The sequence below is a fragment of the Balaenoptera acutorostrata genome, chromosome 14 (assembly GCF_949987535.1).
Source record: "Balaenoptera acutorostrata chromosome 14, mBalAcu1.1, whole genome shotgun sequence".
Taxonomy (NCBI): Eukaryota; Metazoa; Chordata; class Mammalia; order Artiodactyla; family Balaenopteridae; genus Balaenoptera; species Balaenoptera acutorostrata.
The window spans coordinates 83,534,799-83,557,465 of NC_080077.1; the positions used below are offsets into that span (position 1 = coordinate 83,534,799).

General features: G+C 44.4%; 1 protein-coding gene across 4 annotated transcripts in view; it reads right to left on the bottom strand.

The window, feature by feature from the left end:
- Positions 1–22,667, bottom strand: part of KCNQ5 (potassium voltage-gated channel subfamily Q member 5) — a 580,265-nt gene that overhangs the window by 61,537 nt on the left and 496,061 nt on the right. Inside the window, exons 7-10 of one of the 4 annotated variants that reach the window (XM_057528073.1) lie at positions 22,475–22,570; positions 12,811–12,905; positions 8,672–8,698; positions 3,997–4,053 (exon numbers count right to left, since the gene is read on the bottom strand). In XM_057528073.1, the coding sequence (XP_057384056.1) occupies positions 3,997–4,053; positions 8,672–8,698; positions 12,811–12,905; positions 22,475–22,570 (275 nt within the window). The remainder of the gene's footprint in view (positions 1–3,996; positions 4,054–8,671; positions 8,699–12,810; positions 12,906–22,474; positions 22,571–22,667) is intronic. The other 3 variants (XM_057528075.1, XM_057528076.1, XM_057528077.1) reach the window with 3 other exon arrangements.

A 22,667-nucleotide genomic window follows, 5' to 3' on the forward strand; every position in this document is an offset into this window, starting at 1 on the left:
GAACTGCATACGACCACGTACTTCAATACACAGAATGTTCTTAGCAAGTAGGGGCACAGCGATACAGTTTTCCCTTATTGCAAATTTGAGCTTTATTGAACCTCTCTGTTTGCATTCAAGTCCGTCTCATTCCACAGTTTTGCACACCCTTCCTGGATTCAACGAAGCCTGAGACCAAGCACAGCGGTTTGTGCACAATGACACTGGAAAGACCAGAGAACTGGTTTGGTGTTCACCTTAGAAACAGATTTTAGATTTAACCTCAACTTTTGAGACCTAAAAAAAAAGTTTTTGTTTTTTGTTTTTTTTGGGGGGGAGCATATCTCTTTGTAATTTCTAAAACATCTCTACAGGAAAATGGGGATGACAGTTACACATGCACATGTATCTACAGGCTGCATGCATTTTACACTCCAGGCACGATTACGATTTCCAGACCCATGCAGTCTCAGAGCGGCTGGCGGCACTGCAGACAATATTAAGCATACAACACTTAGCACCGCGTTCATTCTGGGGAGACAAAAACCACACGAGGTAGAACGAACACAGCTTATGATGAACGAGATGACTGACTGATGGAATGAGATGCTGTGTTCACCAACAGTTTCCTGATACTCGACAGGTTATTGATCTGCTGTAGCAGCTCCTGGTAAATTGTATTTGTTCACGTTCACTCCTCAGACGCCAGCTAGGCCTGAACTGAGGTCAGTTGATCAAGGAAGTGTTAACAAGGCAGCAAAACCCAGAGTGCCAATCCAGGCCCTCCTGAGCACGAGTTGGGTGTGAAGGGCCGGGAAGGGCAGGCCGCAATCAGAGACCTGGGTTTGGAGGCCTCGCCTCTAACTTGGGAGATAAAAATAGCAACATGGCTGAGGGACTTTTGTGGGCATCAGATGAACTGTATGAAGCTTTGTGGACCCATTTTGTTTGTGTTCTTGTTCATTTATAAACTACTGTGCTATTCATTAGAAAGTGATGCCATGGGGGGAAGGATAAATTGGGATATTAACATACACACACTATTATATGTGGAGCCCTACATCAAGGACACCCTACATCAAGGACACAGAACAAAAACTCCAGAATTAACCGAGCCCCCATAACAACTGTTGCCACGGTCTCTCCTAATCTAAACTGGACAGCCCCCCAACTCCATATTAGGCAAAATATTCACCATGTAGTAACCTTGTATCCTCCTGACCAATCGCCTAATGCCATCCTGCCAGCAGGAATTTCCTTTGTCTTGAGGCTATAAAGGTTGGCTACTAGCCCACAAAGGGGGTGGGCTCTCCCTGGTCCATCAGGAAGTCAGCCCGCTGGATTCGCAGCACCCCTCACCAACTCTGCTCTTCATTCTAAATAAACTCACAATCTTCTAAAATACCTCATGTGTGGAAATTCTTTTTCCAACCCGTGCTCGGACCACAACACTATATATGAAATAGATAGCTAATAAGAACCTACTGTATAGCACAGGGAACTCTACTCAATACTCTGTAATAACCTCTATCGGAAAAGAATCTAAAAGAGTGGATATATGTATATGTATAACTGATTCACTTTGCTGCACACCTGAAACTAACACAACATCGCAAATCAACTATACTCCAATAAAAATTTTAAAAAATGCATTTCTATTTTTATGCAAAAAAAAAAGTGATGTTGTTATGGAGTGAGGGGCCCAGGGTTCTCCAGGCCTGAAGCAGCGGACAGGAAGGGTCCGAAGCCCACGGTCTGCTGCAGCCTTTGTGGGACACGGAGGCAGCGTTCTCACAGATACGGATTATCCGAGACCAGGTGGAGGCCCTTTCTTTTCCGCTTTCCGCCACATCCACTGTCCCCAGCTGCAGTGTGCAAACAGCAGATGTGTTTAGTGGATCTGTGCTGTGTAGGTAACAAGAACAGTAACATTGATTCCTCCATGCCTAGTTGCTCAACAAATGATGTTCTAAAAAGACACCATGTTGTGTGTGTGTTTATGAGAGAACACATCAGACAATGAACTGTGCTGGTCAGCAGGTCCTGGTAATGATAAACACTCTGGCCATGCAGCTGACAGCTCCGATCCGAAGGGCAGACACAGCTGAGCGGCCGGACTGAAGGCACATGCAGAGAGCAGGCAGGCTGGCTGAAACGGGAGTCGGCGGTTCAGGGCTCTTAAGACAATCGCATCAGGCAAGGCTTTCTCTGTACTTGACCAATGTGTGATTACACGGTGGATTCATTCAGCAATAGCAATAATAACGTCATAATGCTGCATCTTCTTGTTCCCAGGCTAGGTTCTCCATGTCATCCAAAACTCACCATATCTAAACAAATCCTCAGAGGGATGGTGCTCAAAGTGTCTACCCTTTTCAAGCTTGTTTTTTTTTTTTAATAGTAAAAATTTCAAACCTCTTTTCAGTTTCGGCCAATCTGTTCCATCATTTAAATTTATGACGATCTGGCTCAGGAACACACCACTGCACCTTTATTTAGATTAACGAATGGCTCGTCAAGAGAGCTGCCATTACAAGTGTTTTCCCTCTACTTTATCTAATCCATTACCTTTTCTGGAACTAACAGATGCTAATTACTATAGAAGGTTGGGTTTAGTTAATATCAAATTATTTCTCAAGCTTTCAAGATATCTCTCTTTCCTTTGCCAACTGAATGAAGAGGAAACATAAAAACATCATAAAACCATTTCATATGAAATTTAGTTCTCTTTTTTAAAAATTTCAATTGCTAAGAAAGTAAAAAAAAATCTAAAATAGGTATCAGCATTAAATCCACCATGGTTTATTTACAGTAACAAAATATTTAAAAACAATTGCTCCTATAAGAATATTTTTAAAAATTGCCCCTATAAAACATTTAATATTGTCTTTAAGAATTAATGGAAAGTGGAAATAATATTATTTTCTGAATATTAGTACTATTTAAGGCACTTAAGTTGATATAAATGAGTTCCAGGTGCCTCTTCCCCTTTTGTCCTTCTAAAGTACATGAATGTTTGCCAATGTCTAATGTTAAAAAAATTCTCTAGAACTATTTTAAAGTGAACTCAACATATTACACACTAAATTAGAAAAAAAAGGTGTAATGTTTTCAGTCTTTGTTCTGACATAATTGTATGACAGTTAAGAATAACATCCTAATCCAGAACTTTTTAGCCAAACAAAATTTTCTTTTCCAAGGCAAAGATCTGTTCTTGTGTCCTCCTACAAAAAAGTCACTTTCATTAATTTTTCTAGTTCACTTCCCCTTTGGAAATCAACAGAGTATCTTGATTAGATGACTATTAAACGGATTAGGTGGCTGTTATTGAAAACATACATTGATTAAAGATATAGACTCTTCGCTAGTCCACTGAAGTTTTCATTATTTTTTGGCTTTTTTTTGTGATACCTACGAACATGATTTTTGAGGAAGGTTTATGTAACAGTGTTTTTAGGTAGATTGCCAAAGATTATCCCCAAGAGACAAAAAGGAGGTCTCTCTTCGGAGAAAGTAACCAAAAGGTTGCTGTGGTCATTGATGGTGTGCAGCCCCTTGTCAAGTTCAAATGGCCGGGAAGCAGCCGGCCACTGGATGATCCCTGCCAGGGGCTGGGCGGCATCATGGCATCCCCATGGGAATCCTCTCGGACGCAGAACCCTGGAGCTACTGGTACGCTTAATTAGGGCTTTAGCCCTTCACAGGATTAGCAGCCTGCAAATTCTCGCCTCCGGCACAATATGGCCTTGGAACCAGGACAACCCAGTGCGTGCAGAGCTCAGCATCGTCCCACCACCAGGAGGCGCTGCGCGGACCTGCCTGTTTGTCCCCAGGGCAGAGGGGATCCAAGCAGGCAACAGGCAGCAGGGAAATTACGAGCGGGCTGGAAACCTCATTCAAGAGTCCTTAGAAGAGTGAGTCTGAGCAGGGCTCAGTAGGGTGGCGGAGTAACCTGGTCATGCACCTGAGGTTAGTTGGCATTCTCAGATCTCATGTCAGTAGCCGGGATGCTGGTACCTCTGCTTCCATGAGGTGTGTATTCTGAAGAGCTTCTGCTTATGACTACAGACCTTACTAGGAGTGAGGAGACACAGCAGAAATTACTGGGTGGTCACCACCAGGGAAGTGCTCAGGGGGTTGTGGTCTTCCTTGAAAAACAAAGCCATTTGGCTTCATTGTTTTTCATATGTTAGTACACGGACTAGTTGAACACTAAGGACAAACTGTGTAATTTAACTGTGCTGCTCGAAACAGATCCAGTGCTCTTAATGGTTAAGTAGAAATAATTAGATTTGACATAGGCATTCCAAACGATGGTAGTCTATGTCTTAGCATCTGTTCCACACGAAAATAAGAATATAAGTATTTTAGGATATAGCAACCTTTGTAATAAATAACAATGCAACATAGTATAAATGATGGAGGAATAAAATATTCCAGAACTTTTAAAGATAAATACTTATAGGAATCAATGAAATAAATAACATTAATTGCTTTGAAATTAAAAAAATTCTTGATTTGTATGAAGCCTGCAGTTGCAGTTAATATACATAACCAGTTGTAAGATAGAATGCATGTGCCAAAAGACAGAAGAAAATATTCTAGGTTGAATATAAGAAAAAAAGCATTTTTCTTGTATTAAGTCTTACTATGTGTTTTTAAAAGACTAAATCCTTACCCTCTATCAATAAAGGTGAACAGGAGAGACCATTTAAAAAAAATGTTTTTGAAACAACCTAGCCTTTTGCCAATAAGGATACAAGTTGACTACACTGAAAAAAGAAAAAAGGTCTTGTCTTACTGAGCTTATTTTAACAACACATGTAGATCATTCACTGCACACAGAAGAAAGAAAATGTAAACAGTGGAAAATAAATGCAGAAGAAATATGAGTGCACAATGTTTTCCATCAGTGTTCTAGATTCTCTCCCAAGAGTCACACTTCTCAGAACCTAATAAAGGCAAGCACGCAGGAGCAGTTCCGGCAAAGTACCTGGTGGATCACAGCACAGGATGCAATGTAATAAAAGAGTATCACTTATGCTTTAACTTTTAAGACACCCATCTTTGTAACAGTCTCACAAGTACCTGTTAAAGCAACTTCAGAGAGTCTACTAGGAAGTCCAGCAGGGTTCTCTTAATGCCTCATAAAGTGCGTTAAGGCAGTTTAACTACAAAGCAGGCATAGAGCCACCAAGTGTTGATTAAGGAGACAGAGCAAAGCAGAGGCAATGAGATTTACAGATAATCCCCAAATCTCTGATGTATGATCTATACCTGTAGCAATAAAAACTTAACAGGTAGGAAGAAGTAAAAGCTTTCTTGTACCATCGTGATGACTAACAACCTATTCAACCTTGTCAAGGAGGAAGAGAAAAAGGTGAGGATACCGGCTGAATCCAGCTGGATGGGTTTACAGGTAGATTCTCTTCTCAGAAAGTGACAATTTATACCCAAACAGAGAACCGTCTAGCTTAAAAAATGAGTTGGAAAAATTACTTAGTGGGATGATTAATTAAAATAAAATCAATAGACACCATTTACCACCGCATATGAGATGAACGGGGATTCACACCTGACCCTGTACCGATGTTCACTCCTGTTCAGCTGAGCTAGATTAAAAAGCTCTTTTGGAGACTGATGAGTTGTATTTTTTTTCTTTTTTCTGTTTTGGCCGCACTGCGTGGCATTCGGCATCTTAGCTCCATGACCAGGGATTGAACCCATGCCCCTGCAGTGGAAGTCCTCACCACTGGACCGCCAGGGAATTCCCTGATGACTTGTATTTTTAAAGAAAAATTTTGGATCTGTCACAAACAACGTGTAACCATCTTGGGGCTGGGTGTCTTTCCTTAGCCCAAGATGCTGTACATGCATTTTTAGAAAACATATCCTAACCTCAGTGTAGAAAGACAAAATCTAACAAGGATGTCCCGAAGCAGGGAACCCAGTTCCCCAGGGGTGTACGTGAGCGTGTGTGGTGCCCACTCCATCCTGCAGAGAGAGGCCTGATCTGCAGTCCCGGCCCCTCCGTCGGAGGGCGCCAGTGCCGGGCACTGGAGGGGCGCTGGCCGCTGTATTAGACTCTTCTACATCTGGGTCCCTCCCAGCTCTCAGTACAGAGGAACTCCCCCCCCACCCCCCACCCCGAGGAAGTATTTAGGAGATTCCAGGCTCTGGAGGATAACAGCGTTGGCTGCAGCGCATCTACGCTGGTCTATCCGAATCCCATCAATACAGCCTTGGCCCAAGCAGTAAAGGCTCTGCACTTGGACTGTGCTGGTCAGTCCATCTGAACTTGGGTCCAGCGCCCACCGGCAACATTCTGGACCCAGAGCTGCTTCTTCCAAGGGGGAATTCTCATTAGGATGCATTTCCTTTGAGCGGATTCGCTGGAGTGAGGGCAACTTTGTTATTTCCTGAGATGTTGCTACTGTTGTTACAATATACTGCATCCATTAGGCACTCTTGTTCATTTCAGGGCCACAGCAGGGGGAAGAGAAGGTAATATTCAAGCGGGGCTGCAGCTTATTTCCTTCAGATTATTGACATGTTTTTAATTTTTCATTTTCTTTTTATATTCCTCCTCTTTACCTCTTTTGTTGGCGTTTTATCTCTCTTTCCATAAAGTACTGGAGGTCAGGGGCATTTTATTACTCCATCCAAGGGGTATTTATTGAGCACATGCCCTGTCACAGCTTCACACACAGTGACGTGATGTGTCACCGGAAGGCAGCAGACCCGAGTGTGTGTGGGTGAAGCGTGAAGTAAGGCGCGCGTGCCACGCACGAACACACGGTGTGTTTGTGATGATTTCTGCCAAATGTCCAACGACCACAGAGAAGCCAGAAATCTCTGAGTCAATAGCACAGCTCAGTGGTTCCGTGTATATGCCATGTATACCTGCCTACAGGGGAGTGATCTTTGACAGCCTCGCTCCCAAGCATGCAGAATAGATTTTAACATCATGGCATTTAAAACATTTGGTTGTAGTCTTTTTGGTTCGTGTTTGGACCGAGGGGCGGCAGCTGGACCACTTGGGTTCTGCCTGTGCTCTCTGCTTCGGTGACCTGGGAAGAAGGGCAGCACCCCCGTCAGCCCAAGGTGGCCCCTCGCTCCGCGCCACCATGGAGGCCGCGCTGAAGCAAACACCTCGGCGCGATTTGCAAACGTCCCCTCTGGAGGAGGAAACCGAGACAGGTGACCTGATTCTCAGGTAGCTGCACAGTCCCTGCCAAAGAGGGTCTCTGCCCTTAGGACTTGGAGATAGGTTCCTCTTTTTTTTTTTTTTTAACTGTAAATTGATAGGTTCCTCTTTGAGATAATCTGCAGTCTCCTTCGAGATAGGTTCCTCTTTGAGATAATCTCCTCAATAGCAGGGCTATTCAGCCTGCCTCTTCCAGGGTCTAATGCCCGGAACCTCTCTTTGGGCACAAATATCTCTAAAATGGAGAGGAGCAACTCTTCAAGCTATTAAAACTTTCTGGAAATACCACCCAGGAATAGCCCATGCCTTCTTCTCTGTATCTGCCACATAAGAGAAGGGTCTCTAGCACCACCCCCTGTGTAGGCTTCCCTACCCTGGAGGAGTGGGTGCGTCCGACCGTGCCTGCCTCCCATCGTAAACGAATGCGTTTGTTTCGGATCATAAGTGTTTTAAGTGTTAATTAAGATAATGCAGAAATGGATGACCCAGAGACTTACCACCTCAAGAGAAGTCTCAAAACTGATTTCAGGACATGAATAAATGTCTCATTAGTATATCAGTACCGAGCTAAAGGAACAACCCCTGGCCAGCCCTGGGCAGGGGTTGCCTGTGTTTCCTCATTACTAGAACGGGTGGCAATGACAGGAAAAGCCCTGTCCCCCTTGTGGAGAGGAATTCCAGGTGCCTGGGACTCCCTGCTGGTTCTGTCTCTGTCCCCCCTTACCCCACCTGTGCTGGGACCCGCCTGCTCTGTCCTCCAGCGTTCTGCTCCCAAACCCAGACCTTCCCTGGCACTCAGGAACCCAAAGATTAAAATGTTCTCTTTCAGCTCCTTTTCCCTCTGGGTCTAGTTTTCTGCTATTCAGTCTGATACAGCATTTCCTTCTAAGGCACGAAAGAATGACCATACAGTGTAGCTGATCTGGTGAAGTGTCCAGGAGGATTATCTTCTTCCTAAAGGAAGGGGGACTATTCCATTGGATCAGATCACCTGAGTAGACCTCAGCTCTGAATGAGCGGGAGAGGTCGCACAGAGAGTGTTCCTACCTCCTGGACACAGTGTTCATTTTGTTCCTCACTCCTACCCCCTCCCCAAACCATACCGTTTCTCACTTTAAAAGAAGGACCCTGGTGAAGGGGAGTATATCTTATCCTGCTTCATGGGATTTGAATACTTGGGTAAGACTTCTGTCTGGGAAAACAGTAGCAAGGAACAACCAAAGACCATACTTATTATTTTTACCCCAAACATCCCATGCTCTGCAGATTGTAAAAAGCAGTGAGTGAGTTAGGGAAAGACACTTATGCTCCCAAGGGAGGGAAAAAAAAATCAATAAAACAGCAACCTTTGCAGGCAATCTTGTGAAAGGTCCCTTTTAACCATCTTGTATTTGTTGACTGATTTTACTCACACCATACACATTTAAAACATCTGTTAGGCATCAGATTTATCAACAAACATGAAGCAGAACAGAAATCACAAACCTGCTTGATGCTTCCCCTTGTTCTTTCCTCCAGGTGCGTGCAGACAGAAGAAAAATGACGATAAATGGTAAATACATTTATAGCGCTTGATAATGACCAAATTGGAGACTGGGGAATGAAGTACCTTAATTAATCCTTTTCAAGCAAGAGCCATACAAGCAAGACACTTTATCATAAATGTACCCAACTTTCTGACATATATTCTTGGTGGTACAGACCCGAGATAGCACAGCACCAATACTGCCCACACGTGACCAGAAACTATAGCCTCTTCATCAGCCTAAGTCATCCACGGTTTAGGCAAAGTGGTTCTGGTCTAACCAGCAACAGCAGAGACTGTTAGAAGGGTGGTGCAGGTTGTGTTGAAGCTGGAGTCCCTGTGGTTCAGGCAGACTCAATCTGGGTTAGTTCATCTGTGACCGTGGTCTTGTGTCTCCATCACTTGTTGGGGCAGATTTTGTTTTTGTGCTGTACAAAGTATGAATGCCTTTGCAGGACATCAGGCACACAGACAACCTAGCTCAGTGTTGGGTGGTCTGTCTAATAAGCCACTTTAGCACGTTCGGGTCTACGCAACACGGCATGGGGTAAATGCGCTGTGTCCTTGGGCAGGAGTCTTGCTTTCTTGTGGGTCTCGGTGCTCTTATGAATAAACTGAAGGCGCTGGAGTTGGTAATCTCTGAATTCTAACCCTAAGGTACCACGTGGCACCCTAGGAGCTTGACGACTCCCTGAAGCTTCATAAACGATCTGACTCATTTCCCAGAATAGCACATTTACCTGTGCTTCACCCCTGCAGAGCCTTCACTCCCTTTGACATGAAAATCAAGAAGTGAGTTCCTTCTCTAAATCCTTCTGTCGTTAAAACAAAACCTGGAAATAGCAACTGCTAAGACCTCCAAAGTGCACGTGAGAGACGAACTGGACCAGAAAGGAGAGTGCCCAGCAGGTCTCAGCAGCGTGGCCCCTCCCACGCCGCACGGCTGTCACACCGTCCTACCCCCTGGGATGCAGAAGTGCCTCAGAGTCAGCGCACCCCACTGTGTCTCTAAGCTGGGGGGACGAGGGCACGGGCTGGTGTTTTTACTGATAACGTCATCGATGCTGCCGTTGCTTCTAATACAATCTCTTCCCTGACCAGCTGTTTAAAAACTGCAGCCCCGAGCGCTCCCGCAATGCCTTCCCTACTTTACTTTTCTCTTTAGCACTTACCATCATCTATTCTATTATATATTTTGCTTCTTTATTTGTACTGTCTCTTCCTAGTGTCTCTTGAATATGCACTCCCTGAGGCCTGGGATTCTGTTGGCTTTCCTCCCCCACTGCTGCGTTCCCTGTGCCTGGAACAGTGCCGTGCACACAGTAGGTGCTACAGGGGAGCAGAATCTGGCACCCCAAAGTGTGTCGCTTTGGCGTGAGGATAAATTCAGGCTGATTATTCTTAAGAGACAGAAGTCTCAGGAAGTTTTTCTTCTCTCTCCCTTAACTGCCTAAAAGAATTTAGATAAAGTGCCTGTTCCCCTGAAGAGAGCTGTCACCAGAGAGGCCCGTAAGGAATACGGGCCAGGCGTGGTGGGGACTCAGCAGGGCCTGGAGGTGACAGTGTCTCCATCGGAGGGACTCTGTCCCTTGTCTCTTCTGGCCCAGAAACACCCGCTTCCCCATCCCCGTGTGAGCTGCCCTTCCCTCCTCTGAGTCCCAAACTAGCGCCCGCAACATTTTCCTTTGTCTTTAGCTGAAGATGGTGTTTAACGAGAGGGTTTCGCCCATTTGGGGGGATTACTCAGTATTCCTGGGTCTCTCCTGCGTATACATGTTGTTAAACTCTTGTTTGATTTTCTCCTGTTAATCTGTCTCATGCCAATTTAATCCTTAGACCAGACAGAAGAACCCAGAAGGGCAGAGGGAAAATTTTCCTCTCTGACTGTGCTCGATGAGCACTGATTGCACGAACGCACGGAAGAGTGAACGATCTTTCCCGTCAGAAGTTCTTCAACCCCGAACGTCATAGGAAATACACGATGTAAGGAAGAAGTTTTGGTCTATTTCTTACTGTATCACCCTGCACTCACTAAGCCAGTTAGTTATAAACATAAAATGAACCCTCTAAGTCACTGTAAATTATTCTCCTCACAAACCTACACATTTGATTAAAGCGGGATTGCTTCCAGAGCAAAGGTTCTGAACTTGGCTTCAGGGAGTTTGTGAATACGTTAAAATTTGTAGGCAGAGTTTTGATTTTTTATGCGTTGAATATTTTTCTTGGGAAAGAGTCCATAATTACCACCATGTTCTTAATGGTTTAACAAAGAAAACCGAAGATTAAGAATCACTGCAGTTTGGAACAGTAAACTATGGCTGAAGGGAGACGTGCAGGGACACTGCTTGCCCTTCTGGGCACACAGCCGTGCTCCTCAGTAAATAAGGCCGAGACGCAGAGGCTAAGGAGGGCGCAGGGAGAGGAGAGTGGGGCTGAGGGCTGCTAGCTACAGTGGGACAGGATGGAGGCAGGCGTCCGCACGCATGCCCCTCCACCTCCGCCCCCACTGAAAACAGGGAAAACCACAGAAAAAAGAGAGGCTTACGGGAGTAAAATAATAGTTTATGCACTGGGAGAATTTGACTCATTATGGAATAGTTTTTCCAGGCTGCAGCATGACTTTTAATCCAAAAACTGCAGGAAGTGGGAAGCCAAATAAGCACATATAATAAAATAATAGCCCACGCTCTCCCGTCACTTGGGAACTTTCTTTGTTTTTTTTTTTTTTCCCCCGCTAGCCTTTTTACACATTACCTAGCAACCTTCATAAAGACGAGACGTACAACTTCCATACAGTTCCCGTTTTGATTCATACCCTCAAGGAACAGATGGCACATGAGTTAGACTCCCTTTTTGTTTTAAAATACTACACCCTAGAAAGGGTCTAATTCTCAAAAAGGGAATTTCACTACATTTTAAGATCTAAATGCAAAGCGACTTCTCATCCATATGTTCGCTAGGCCGCACCCGCTCTAACACCCTGGGGTCAACGAATCTCTATGTCGAAGGTGCTGGCGCAGGTTTGACCCTGACCTCTAGGAGGTGTGTCCCATAGGGTCAGAGGTGACCTTGGCCAGCTCTGGTCCTTCGCCTTGTAGCTGCCTCCCATCCCGTGAAGCCACTGGGACGAAGGCCTTGATGGGCTCTGAAAGGAGACAGCAGGCGCTCAAACGCACGAGGCCAGCTGAGCCGCCCGAGAGCTCTGCACAACCCAGGGGACCGACTATTAGTCCAGCAGACTCACGGGGGGCCGTCCCTGGCTTACTTGCTTTGCTTGTTTCACCGAGGATTTCTTTCATTAAATGGTGATTACGGTCTAGTCTGCGAGCTGCGCTGGAGCCCAGGCTTCCGGGACTAAGGACTGTTTGGGAATTAAAGACGCTGCGGCAATCGTCAGGCCTGTGCACGATCTTTCCAGCCCCCTCCCCTCTAGGCACAGGGGGGCTGCACCTCCCTCCCGGTCCCCCCGCCCCGCCCCGAGCTGAAGCACGGCTGGGTGACCTGCTTCGGCCAATGAAATGTGAATGGAAGTAACATCTCTTTAAAATTTTGAATGTTAATTCCAAGTTGTACTCTGAGTGGTCCTATCACCTCTGATGTTGGTTTGATCTGCAAGTGAAAGCCCAAGGCCCATCCTGTAAGGGGATCCCAAGGAGAAATGACCTTAAGGGACTTAAATGTGCAGACGTGATGCTCCCCAAGCAGCCCCGCCTGGGGTCAGGGGATGGGGGTAGTTTTAAACAGTCATTGCTTTTCAAGAACCAAGGCACCTACCTTAGGAGTTCTGGTGGGCTTTACGAAATGAGATATTAGAAAATAAGCATGAAATAGTAAAAATAAATGTCTATAGAGTTTAGATTCTTTTCATATTTAAGCCCAGTCTGTGGATGGTGAGGAATGATACAGAATCCATTTAGTTTTGCACCTGAGTTGTTACCAAACAGCTTTGACTCTCTCAAAGAGCAACAGAGAATAAGACAAGCCCCGAATCGACACCTGGGCGTGCGTGTGTGCGTGCGTGTGTGTGTGTGTGTGTGTGGTTTGCTTTACAAACTTAAGGAAACGCGACTACAGCACCGACTGTCGCACTGACACCTACTTGGTGGGGCTGCAGGTGTGCAAGGCCTTCAGGTGCGGCTTCCAGGTTGCAACGGAGACAGATTTCTCGTCGGCTGCATAACTGCGCCAAACGCACTGCACGCGGCATACGCGGGGACAGAAGAAAGCAAAACAAGAGAGAGGAGGAGAGAGAATGCAATGAAAAGGGAGGTTAGTAAATTAATACAGATTAAGCATCTTTTCCTTGCCACGTTCAGCCCTGATAACTGTCCGAAGGGTGAAGAGACTTGGGTGTTTTCGCCTGGCTGTGAAATATACTCCGCCACATCCATAGAATTGCTTTTCAGAATAACTCACATCAGAAGCAGAAGTACCACAAAGCATAACACAGAGGAGTCTTGGGATTGGTTAGGGAGAGACGTGGGAGGTGAGCTACCCGAGTGTGAGCGACTGTGCGTCCCGGGAGCCGCTGCGTGCCCTTAATCGCCACTTGTAAGATAGAGGCAAAGGACCCTGGCAATCCATAAGGCAACTAGTAAATTAACTAGTAAACTGATGACCACCAGGGCGTGTTAATGATGTAGTGAAATCCCCTGCGGTTGAACCACGTGGTACTTCTAAGGCTAACCACGAAGGTGGAGATGAGAGGCAGCCCTAAAACAAGGTGGGGAAACGTATCCTCAGGAGTATGATCTGAAAGCACGTAACGATTTAATGCTGGGGTCTAAGAACACGCTTATAGCTCTTTGATGTGAACACAAGCTCTGTGTACTTCATGTAATTCTACCTGATATATATATAATACAAAGTGTTTTCATGTAATCCCCACAGAGGGTGGATTAAGACCCTTACGACCCTTACTTTGTAGAAGAGAAAATAAAGGCTCAGGTAAATTAAGAGGTTAACACAAGGCTGGCAGAGGTGAGACATCACCTCAGGTGGCCCGGCTCTTGGTCTTCGAATCCCTCCACGGTCCTTTGCTGACCGCTGGGTGACCGCTGTTGGAACAGCTTCCCTCTGAACTGTCCACTTCAGAGGTTGCCTGAACTTACTTTCCACAGAGATTTTGGTGAACCTCTTCCTTTGCAATAGGTCTGCAAACAGCTCTAGTGACCAAGTGTTTACGCCACCCTCCTGAGAGGAACATTCTTATTATAATTCATAAATCAAAACATTCTGTTTTGTGTGACTACTTCATATAAACAGGTCATGCCCCTTGCTGTCTTACCATCATTCATGACTTTGAAACCTACAATGAAGAAAACAGTGACCTGATAATATTCCTTTTCCTGACAATATCACTGAATACATGTGTGCAGAAAAAAAAGAGTTAAAAATTGACATAACTAATTTGGAAAACTTTGGCTGTACCTATTAAAGCTGAAGTATATACACCCTATGATACAGCTACACACTCCTGCATGTATACTCAACAAATATGCTTACATAAGCGCATCAAAAGATGTGTACTCTAATGTTCAAAACAGCACTACTCTTTTTTTAAAATCTTAATACGAATTTTCTTATTTATTTACTTATGGAAGTATAGTTGGTGTACAATATAAGTTACAGGTATATAATAAAGTGATTCACAATTTTTAAAGGTTATACTCCATTTATAGTTATAAAATATTAGCTGTAATCCCCATGTTGTACAATATATTTTTGTAGCTTATTTATTTTATACATAATAGTTTGTACCTCTTAATCCCCTACCCCTATCTTGCCCCTCCCTCTTCCCTCTCCCCACTGGTAACCACTAAGTTGTTCTCTCCATCTGTGAGTCTAAACAGCACTACCCTTTTTTTTTTTTTTTAATATTGGAGTATAGTTGATTTACAGTGTTGTGCTAGTTTCAGGTGTACAGCAAAGTGATTCCGTTATACATATACATATATCTATTCTTTTTCAGATTCTTTTCCCTTATAGGCCATTAGAGAGTATTGAGTAGAGTTCCCTGTGCTATACAGTAGGTCCTTGTTGGTTATTTATTTTATATATAGTAATGTGTACATGTTAATACCAAACTCCTAATTTATCCCTCCCCCATACCTTTCCCCTTTGGTAACCCTAGGTTTGTCTTCTGTGTCTAAACAGCAGTACTCTTGATAAACCAAAGCTGGAAATGCTCAAGCAGCCGTCAGCAGGACCGTACCTGGGCGAGCTGTGGATTGCTGGCACAGTGGAGTGGCCCACAGCAACAGTCCACTACAACTACACCCAACAGTGTGGATGGACTTTCCATGAATACTGCTGAGTGCGAGGAACAAGACACAAAGGAGTACCTGTGGTGTGACTCCACTTCCGTAAAGGACAAAAGCAGGGAAACCGACCCCTGCAGTTAGAAGGCAGCGGGGCAGCTCCCCCAGGGACGGAGGTGGAGCGAGGGTGCACGGGGTGCTGACCACCATCTGCTTCTTTCTCCGGCAGCGCAGTTTTCTAGGGTCTGTGCTGCATTCCCTACGCACCTTATACTTCAATAAGATGTTCAAGAAGTGATATAAAAAACTAGGAAGATATATGGTAGGACCTGAGGGTTTTTATATTATTAAGGAAGGTTTAAATAATTGAAGCCAGCTTCCTTGCCTGGAGCCTTCATCACATGGCTCATGTTGGTTGAACCTACAAATCCCTCGGAACGTGTGCTAAGCATCTTGGCATCTTACAGAGAACAAAGCAGTTGTCATTGTATCATCTTGAAATGTTAGTTTTGGCAAGTGCTGTACACTCACAATCTACAGAGTGATTCAGAGTAATCAATAAAGACACATGGGTTTATTATCGCAGCTTCTTCTGCAGTGAAGGCCAGAGCCTCGCCAGTGCTGCTTTAATTAAACAGCTTTAATAGAAGGCATCAGATATATGTGGACTTGGATACTGTGGAAGCAGGGCTCACGTAGAAGTGAGAAGCACACAGCAGGCCTGGGCATTATTAGATATCAGCGGAAAAAAATCCCAAACAACAATACGACAAAAAATGGGACCAAGACATTACCTGCCAAAGTTATAAAGAACTGGGGGCGAAAGTGGCCACGCTTAGAAAATTGAAAATTTTCTTAACAATGAGATCTGGCTTCTTGCTCTTTTTCTATCAAATTGATCTCAACAGCTAGGCTCTTATTCCCTTCATTAGGAACAGAGGGCGAGTGGCATCTCCCTCGGGGCTGATACCAGTCCGCAGTCGAGTGGCAGAGGAGCGGGTACCTATTATTCTCACCCTCTAATCACTCTGTCCTGGCCTCAGCTCTCCCTCAGCTTCTGGAAGCTGAACCCAAGGCCACAACCATGTGATCGCGGAGCCGACGTTCCTCTACTTAGAGCTAAAATCACACGGTGGTTGGCAAGAGAAAGTGCCCAGAGGGATTTAATTTACAAGGCACACACACTCCCACGGAAAAGTCACCAAAAAGCAACATGAAAGCCAAATTCACCGTTTACTGTGCGACCCTGGGGCTCAAGGTAGCCAAGCAAGTTCCCACTTTGGTCTGGAGCTACAAGCGCGATGTCAGTACAGTTACGTTTTAGGGAGTATTTAGCTCGCATTGCCTGGAGCATTACAGCTACGGCACATTTGACCCTTTCTGGAAGTCTTGATTCCAGCTGAACATCCAAAGGTATAACCAACAATGGAATGATTTTTTTCAAGGTGTAGAATTTAAGAAGCCGGAGAATGAAAAGATTCAGGGTGAAAACCAGTAATCCCTTTCCCCACTGTACTTCTCACTCATTTTTGTTCCTTAGTGGCAACCCCTTCAACTTCTATAGCTTCTGTTTCTAATTTTAAGAATCCTTATTTTTAAGGATTGTTCTCATATTTCTTTGAGGTTTTTAATTTTCTTACCATGGAAGATAGTGACATAGCCATTTACACACCTTCCCCTGATCTCATCCTACCACCAACAGTTTTTAGTTAATTTTAGTTAACTTTTAGTTAAGTGCTTAGTTAGTTAACACTGCTTAGTGTTTGCATAACTTTGACCACGTAACTACTGTTCCCAGCTCAGCAGTGTGATGTACCATTGACTCCTTTCTTCTTTCCCGTGTAATTTATTTTGGTTTTTCTTGGAGCTAGTATTGCCCTATTTTAATTTCTTGATTTGCCTTTATGTACCTATGAGGAAAACATTCCTGAACTCTCCAACAAAACTCTAAAATTCCATTTGTCAGATACATCACATCACGAAAGCTGTGTCTCCTTGCCGACCTCCCTCCGGCTCTCTGCTCTCCGGCCCTGCATCTCTGGCCCTGGGACTGCCCCTCAGCAACAGCCTAGAGATCCCCTCACTCCTCCCTGGGTGGGATCTCTTGTTCCTGGGACACCATGTCTCCTTCCTTTCTGGGTTCATCTCCTTGTTTTGGAGGATTAATTCTATCCAAGTAGCTAGCTTCTCCTTTTTTTCTTTTTCTTTTTTTTTTCCGTTTCAGCTTTATTGAGGTATAACTGGCCTATACGATTGTGAGATCTTCTAAGCTTACATCATGGTGATTTAATATATGCACACATTATGAAAGGGTTCTCCCCATCTAGGTAATTAACACATCCATCAACCCACGTATTTATTTGCTTGTTTGTTTTTTGGTGTGAGAACATTTTGTCTGTTTGTTTGGGGGTTTTTTTTTGAAATGCATTTTTAAAGACTTTGTATTTTATTGCTATATTGGCGTATGGTTGATTAACAATGTTGTGATACTGTCAGGTGTACAGCAAAGTGATTCAGTTATACATATACAGGTATCTAGTCTTGGTGTGAGCGCATTTAAATTCTACACTCTTCGCAGATTCAATTACCCAACACTGTTACCAACTGCAGTCACCACGTCTCACATCACACCCTCAGGGCGCATTCATCTCACAGTGAACGTCTGCACCCTTTTACCCTACTTCCCCCACCTGCCAGCTCCTGGCAACCACGTTTTGCTTCTGTTTCTAGGAGGTTGACTTAAAATTTTTTTTTAAAGTCATATAAAAAATTCTACATATTCTACATATAAGTGAGACCATGCAGTATTTGTCTGTCTCTGTCTGGTTCTCTCACTCTGCATAATAACAAGGTCCATCCGTGTGTTGCAAATAGCAGGATTCCCTTCTTTCTCATGGTTGAATAATATTCCATTGTGTATATATACTGCAAAGGAAGACAGTATGGAGGCTCCTCAGAAAATTACAAATAGAACAGCCATATAATCCAGCAGTCCCACCTCTGGGTATATATCCAAAGGAAATGAAAACAAGATATCTGCACCCCCATGTCCACTGCAGCATGATCCACAACAGCCAAGATACGGAAGCAACCCAAGTGCCCGTCGGTAGATGAATCGATAAAGAAGATGTGATATTAGCTTCTTGAGTAAGGGTATATGGTAGGTAAAGTTTTGAGGTTTTGCATATCTGAAAGAGTCTTCATGTTACTCCCATACTCCATGAATAATTTGGCTGAATATAGAAGTCTAGATTGGAGATAATTTTCCTCCGTAATTTTGAAAGTATTGTTCCACTGTCTTCTAATTTTAAGGTTACTAATGAGAAGTCCATGCAATGCAGATTCTGGACCGTTTGGGTATGTTCTGCTCAGAAGGCATTTAGGATCCCCTTTCTCGCAGGAGTTCTCATATTTCACACGGGCGTCCTCAGTGTGAAGCCTTTTTGTTCACAGTGCTGGGTCCTTGGGGGGCCTTGTACTGTGGCCCCTCCTGCCCTTCATTTTTGGGGAACCAGAATATCATATTTATGTGATAAAATTCCACACTTAGTTTCCCTGTATTCTTTCTGAGGTACTTCTGTTGGCTGAATATCTGATCTCCTCGAAGTGTCATCCAATTTTCCTACTGTTTTTTGTTTTATTTTTCATCTCTGTCTTTTTATTCTATTTCGGGGGAGATTTTCACAGTTTTATCTCCTTTTCTGTTTTCTTCTTTTTCTGCTCTCACGTTTTCCACATCTAGGAATTTTTTTTCTGAATCTGTCCTTATTCATGATGAAAGCATTACAAAGGCTGTATAAGCTCTGTATATGTGGCTTGAGTTTATTTTAGTGGCCTCACTTTGGAAGGCTCAGTTCTTTCACTAGAGGAAGCCAAAGTTTCAATATATAATTTGTTTTTCTTTTGGGCCAACTAATTTCCCCAGAGCAGCGTCTTCTACTCTCTTCCCTCAGGAAAATAAGCCCACCTGTCAGCGTTCATTTCACAAACTTGTACTTAATTCCCCTGTTTCTGTTTCCAATAAAGCACCTTGGCTCCACCCTGAACTGGTCCAACCTCTCTAGAAGGAAACCGCTCACACAGAACTTCTGAAGGATCTTGAAACGCTAATCCCCAGGCTTCAGTGATGTATATATGAGGCTTCGAGTGCTGGATTCAGATTCCGACACCAGGGACCTGAGTCCTACCTCTTGCCAAGTCCCTAGCCTTGTCCTGGGGATCAAGTGACATAATATAGCAGAAATACTCTGCACACTTGTGAACAGAAGCACTTCACAAGTCTTAGGCATTATTAATAAAAGTGGTGACATTGGGGCAGGTATTCAAAACGTTACTGAGGGCTGCTTTCTTTTCCTAGACTGCTCCGCTTGAAAGGAAAAGTTAATTTAAATGAATCATGCAAAGATGTTGACACAACTGAGTTTACTGCAAGCTGCTGGGGTTGTAAACTTTTCCCTAAAACCCTGAAATGCTGGTTAATTTAGTTGTCTCACCGACTGAACAACAAAGCAATCTGGGCATCTCCAGTGCCCTTTACAAAGACAGTGGCTCTGGCTCCAAACAAATGAGATTGGTCTTGGTCTTGATGCTTTGTGTGATCAGCAAACCAAGGCAGGTTTATTGCATAAGAAAATGCATGGATCAGCAAATGAGGCTTGTTGCTTAATCTAAAGCATCCTTAAAATAAATGTCTACAATCTATAATCTAAAGCTTAAAGCCCTGACTTCTGGCTAGGGGTTACAGCAAGGAAAAACAATGAATACATTTAATAATTATATCATTATTCTTATGTCTAATAAATTACATTTGGACAGAGGAACAATCACTTTTTAAATTGGTAATTAATGAAACTATGATTAGATTTAAAGGTATTCTTGAACATTTCAAGCCTTTCATTTTATATTCTTTTTTGTTCAGAACAACACATGAGTTAGAGTTTTAAGTAAAAAAACAATTAATGATATCACTCCACAGTTACCTACCTTGGTACAAGTTCAATTATTGATCGCAATATATATTAAGTAACTCAGTTCCATAAAATAAAAATCTAGATCTTTAAGTCAACTTTGCAATCAGCCTCTTCGCTTTTTACGGCTGACCTCAGAGGAAGGCCTTGCCTTGCTTTGGCTGTTGGCCAAAGGCTGTTGGTATAAATGCTTCCGGTCCAAAGACTGCCTGCAGGAATGGTAATCTGTTTTCAAGTTCAATTGGAAATTTTTTTTTTTTTTTGCACAATTTGGTAGTTAATAATGATGAGAGAGATCACAAAGTCCCTCCTATTATTCTCTGTATCTGCCTTGTGCAGTATGATAGCCAGTAGCTGTGTATGGCTACTGAACACCTGAGACGTGGCTGGTACCTCCCAGGAACTGAATTTCTAAACGTAAACAGCCACCTGCAGCTCTTGGCCACTGTTTTGGGCAGCAGAGCTGGAAGCTCTGTGTCATCACAAGGGATCCACGCCTCAGAAATTCCTCAAAGGGCTCACTTTCCAACAGGACAGCCGATGGTCTAAGATTTTTTTGATGCAGTCCCCTTTTATACCCAGAAGTATCAAGGATCTGTACACAGAAGTGGTTGTACTTTGAGTACATGCTGATTGAGAAAACATACAATACAAAAAGCCAGTAAATAATTTCGTGAGGATCTTAAATAAATTTGGACTTTTTCCATGCCAACAGCACGGCCACACTCCTGACAGCAGGCAGTCTAGGTATGTGCAAGGTGTACCACGGTTCCCTGTGTGGACAGGGCTTGCTGCCCGAATGGATGCAAGGAACCCAGGCAGTAGCTCTGCATTCACAGGCCGGAAAGCATTCTTCCAGAACTGAAAGGTGAATACGTTAAAGAGCAACTGAAAGATAAAAATAGCAAGGAGAGGGCTTCCCTGGTGGCGCAGTGGTTGAGAATCTGCTTGCCAGTGCAGGGGACACGGGTTCGAGCCCTGGTCTGGGAAGATCCCACATGCCGCGGAGCAACTGGGCCCGTGAACCACAACTACTGAGCCTGCGCGTCTGGAGCCTGTGCTCCGCAACAAGAGAGGCCGCGATAGTGAGAGGCCCGCGCACCGTGATGAAGACTGGCCCCCGCTTGCCACAACTAGAGAAAGCCCTCGCACAGAAACGAAGACCCAACACTGCCAAAAATAAATAAATTAATTAATTAAAAAAAATGCATTAGAAGTATGGGGACACCTCATAAGCAGTTAAGAAGCGCCAAAGGGTGGAGGCTCTCTGCTGGGGCATTTTGTGTGCACCCTGGCGTGCGTGACGCCCCTTTTCATCATGGCCCTGTCATTCGGCCTCAGATCTTCAACTCCTATGACTCAGGGATCTTTCCTTCAGGAAAACAAAGTTTACTTTATCTTTGGCGCCTCTTTAAAACCCGGAACTTTTAAAACTAGAGCCTCTCAGTGGCGTGCATTACACGTCATGCGCAATGGTCAAGAGTCACAGCACAGCTTGCTCTAAACACTAATACCCTCATTTAGTCACAGATACAAAGGGGTCTCCTTCCTGATGCAGCCCCTCCCCGCCTCCCCCCACCCTGCGGCCACAGGCAAAGGCTGTGGGGTCAGGGTTGTGTCGTGGTTGCCGCCCTCCAGCCCCGACGGGAACCTGCAAGGTACGTGAGAACAGCGGGCCCGCTACTGTAGCAGGAACCTCAGTCACCGCCCTGAGCCCCCTGGTTCTGCAGATCGCGGGCATCCGCTGCCGGGCACGGAGGGATGTTACATAATCATCTTGTCTACAATGAAATACGAACTCACAGCATGGATCTAGAGGAAAACATATTTTGTCATTCTTAAGCTGTTTCTAGGGTGGTTCTACTCCCAAAAGGTATGGATGGCAAAAGGAGAAGCATTCCTTTTACTGCTGAAGCAAATCCTGAGTTATTGAAACGAAGATTAAATGCTGAACAACCTATGTATTATGAGTTAGCTTCAAATGATATGCTTACTACTTCATATGCTCAAACATCGATGTATCCCATAATTCCGGCTCTTACAATAAGAATTTCCAGTTATGCTCTAGATGGCATTACAAGTGATTCCACGAGTACTAAACCCTGACATTCTAAACAAGTACGCTGCTCCTCAGAACGGTGGCCCACATCTGGCGGCAGAAGGTAACTGCAAGGCAGGCCCCGACGCTGTGCTCTGCTCCATCACTGAATGAGCGATGATCCTTCACCAAGTAATTCATGAGACATACTAGGGCATTCCAGGAGCAACACGACTGCCGGCCCCGGCATGGCTCTGCTGGTGTTGTTAGTCAATCCGAACAGAGCGTGGGCCGCTGGCTGAAACTACATGGTATTCTTTTCTGTTTGGGGGTGGGGAGCACTTGACCAAATCTAAGACTGTACATTAAGTTCCAGCTTCGTTTTTTAAAAACAAAACCGAAGAGCAGCTCCCCTAAGCAAGGGCACAGAGGGACCGGCCCACGACCCAGCGCCTGCAGAAACAGGTGTTGCCGTCTCCCCAGTACACTGACGTTTACCTGGATGAGGTTGGCAGCTGGGTTCCTTCTTTTCTCAAAGTGCTTCTGGCGGTGCTGTTCTTGTACTTTTAATGCAAAACCTGAGCCAAGAATGCCCTGCAACAAAATATGGAAATAGCACTGAAAATTTTTTTCCCCCAAACACCGTTAAATAATACAAATATTTAAAAAAAACCCTCTAAGAAGAGTCTGA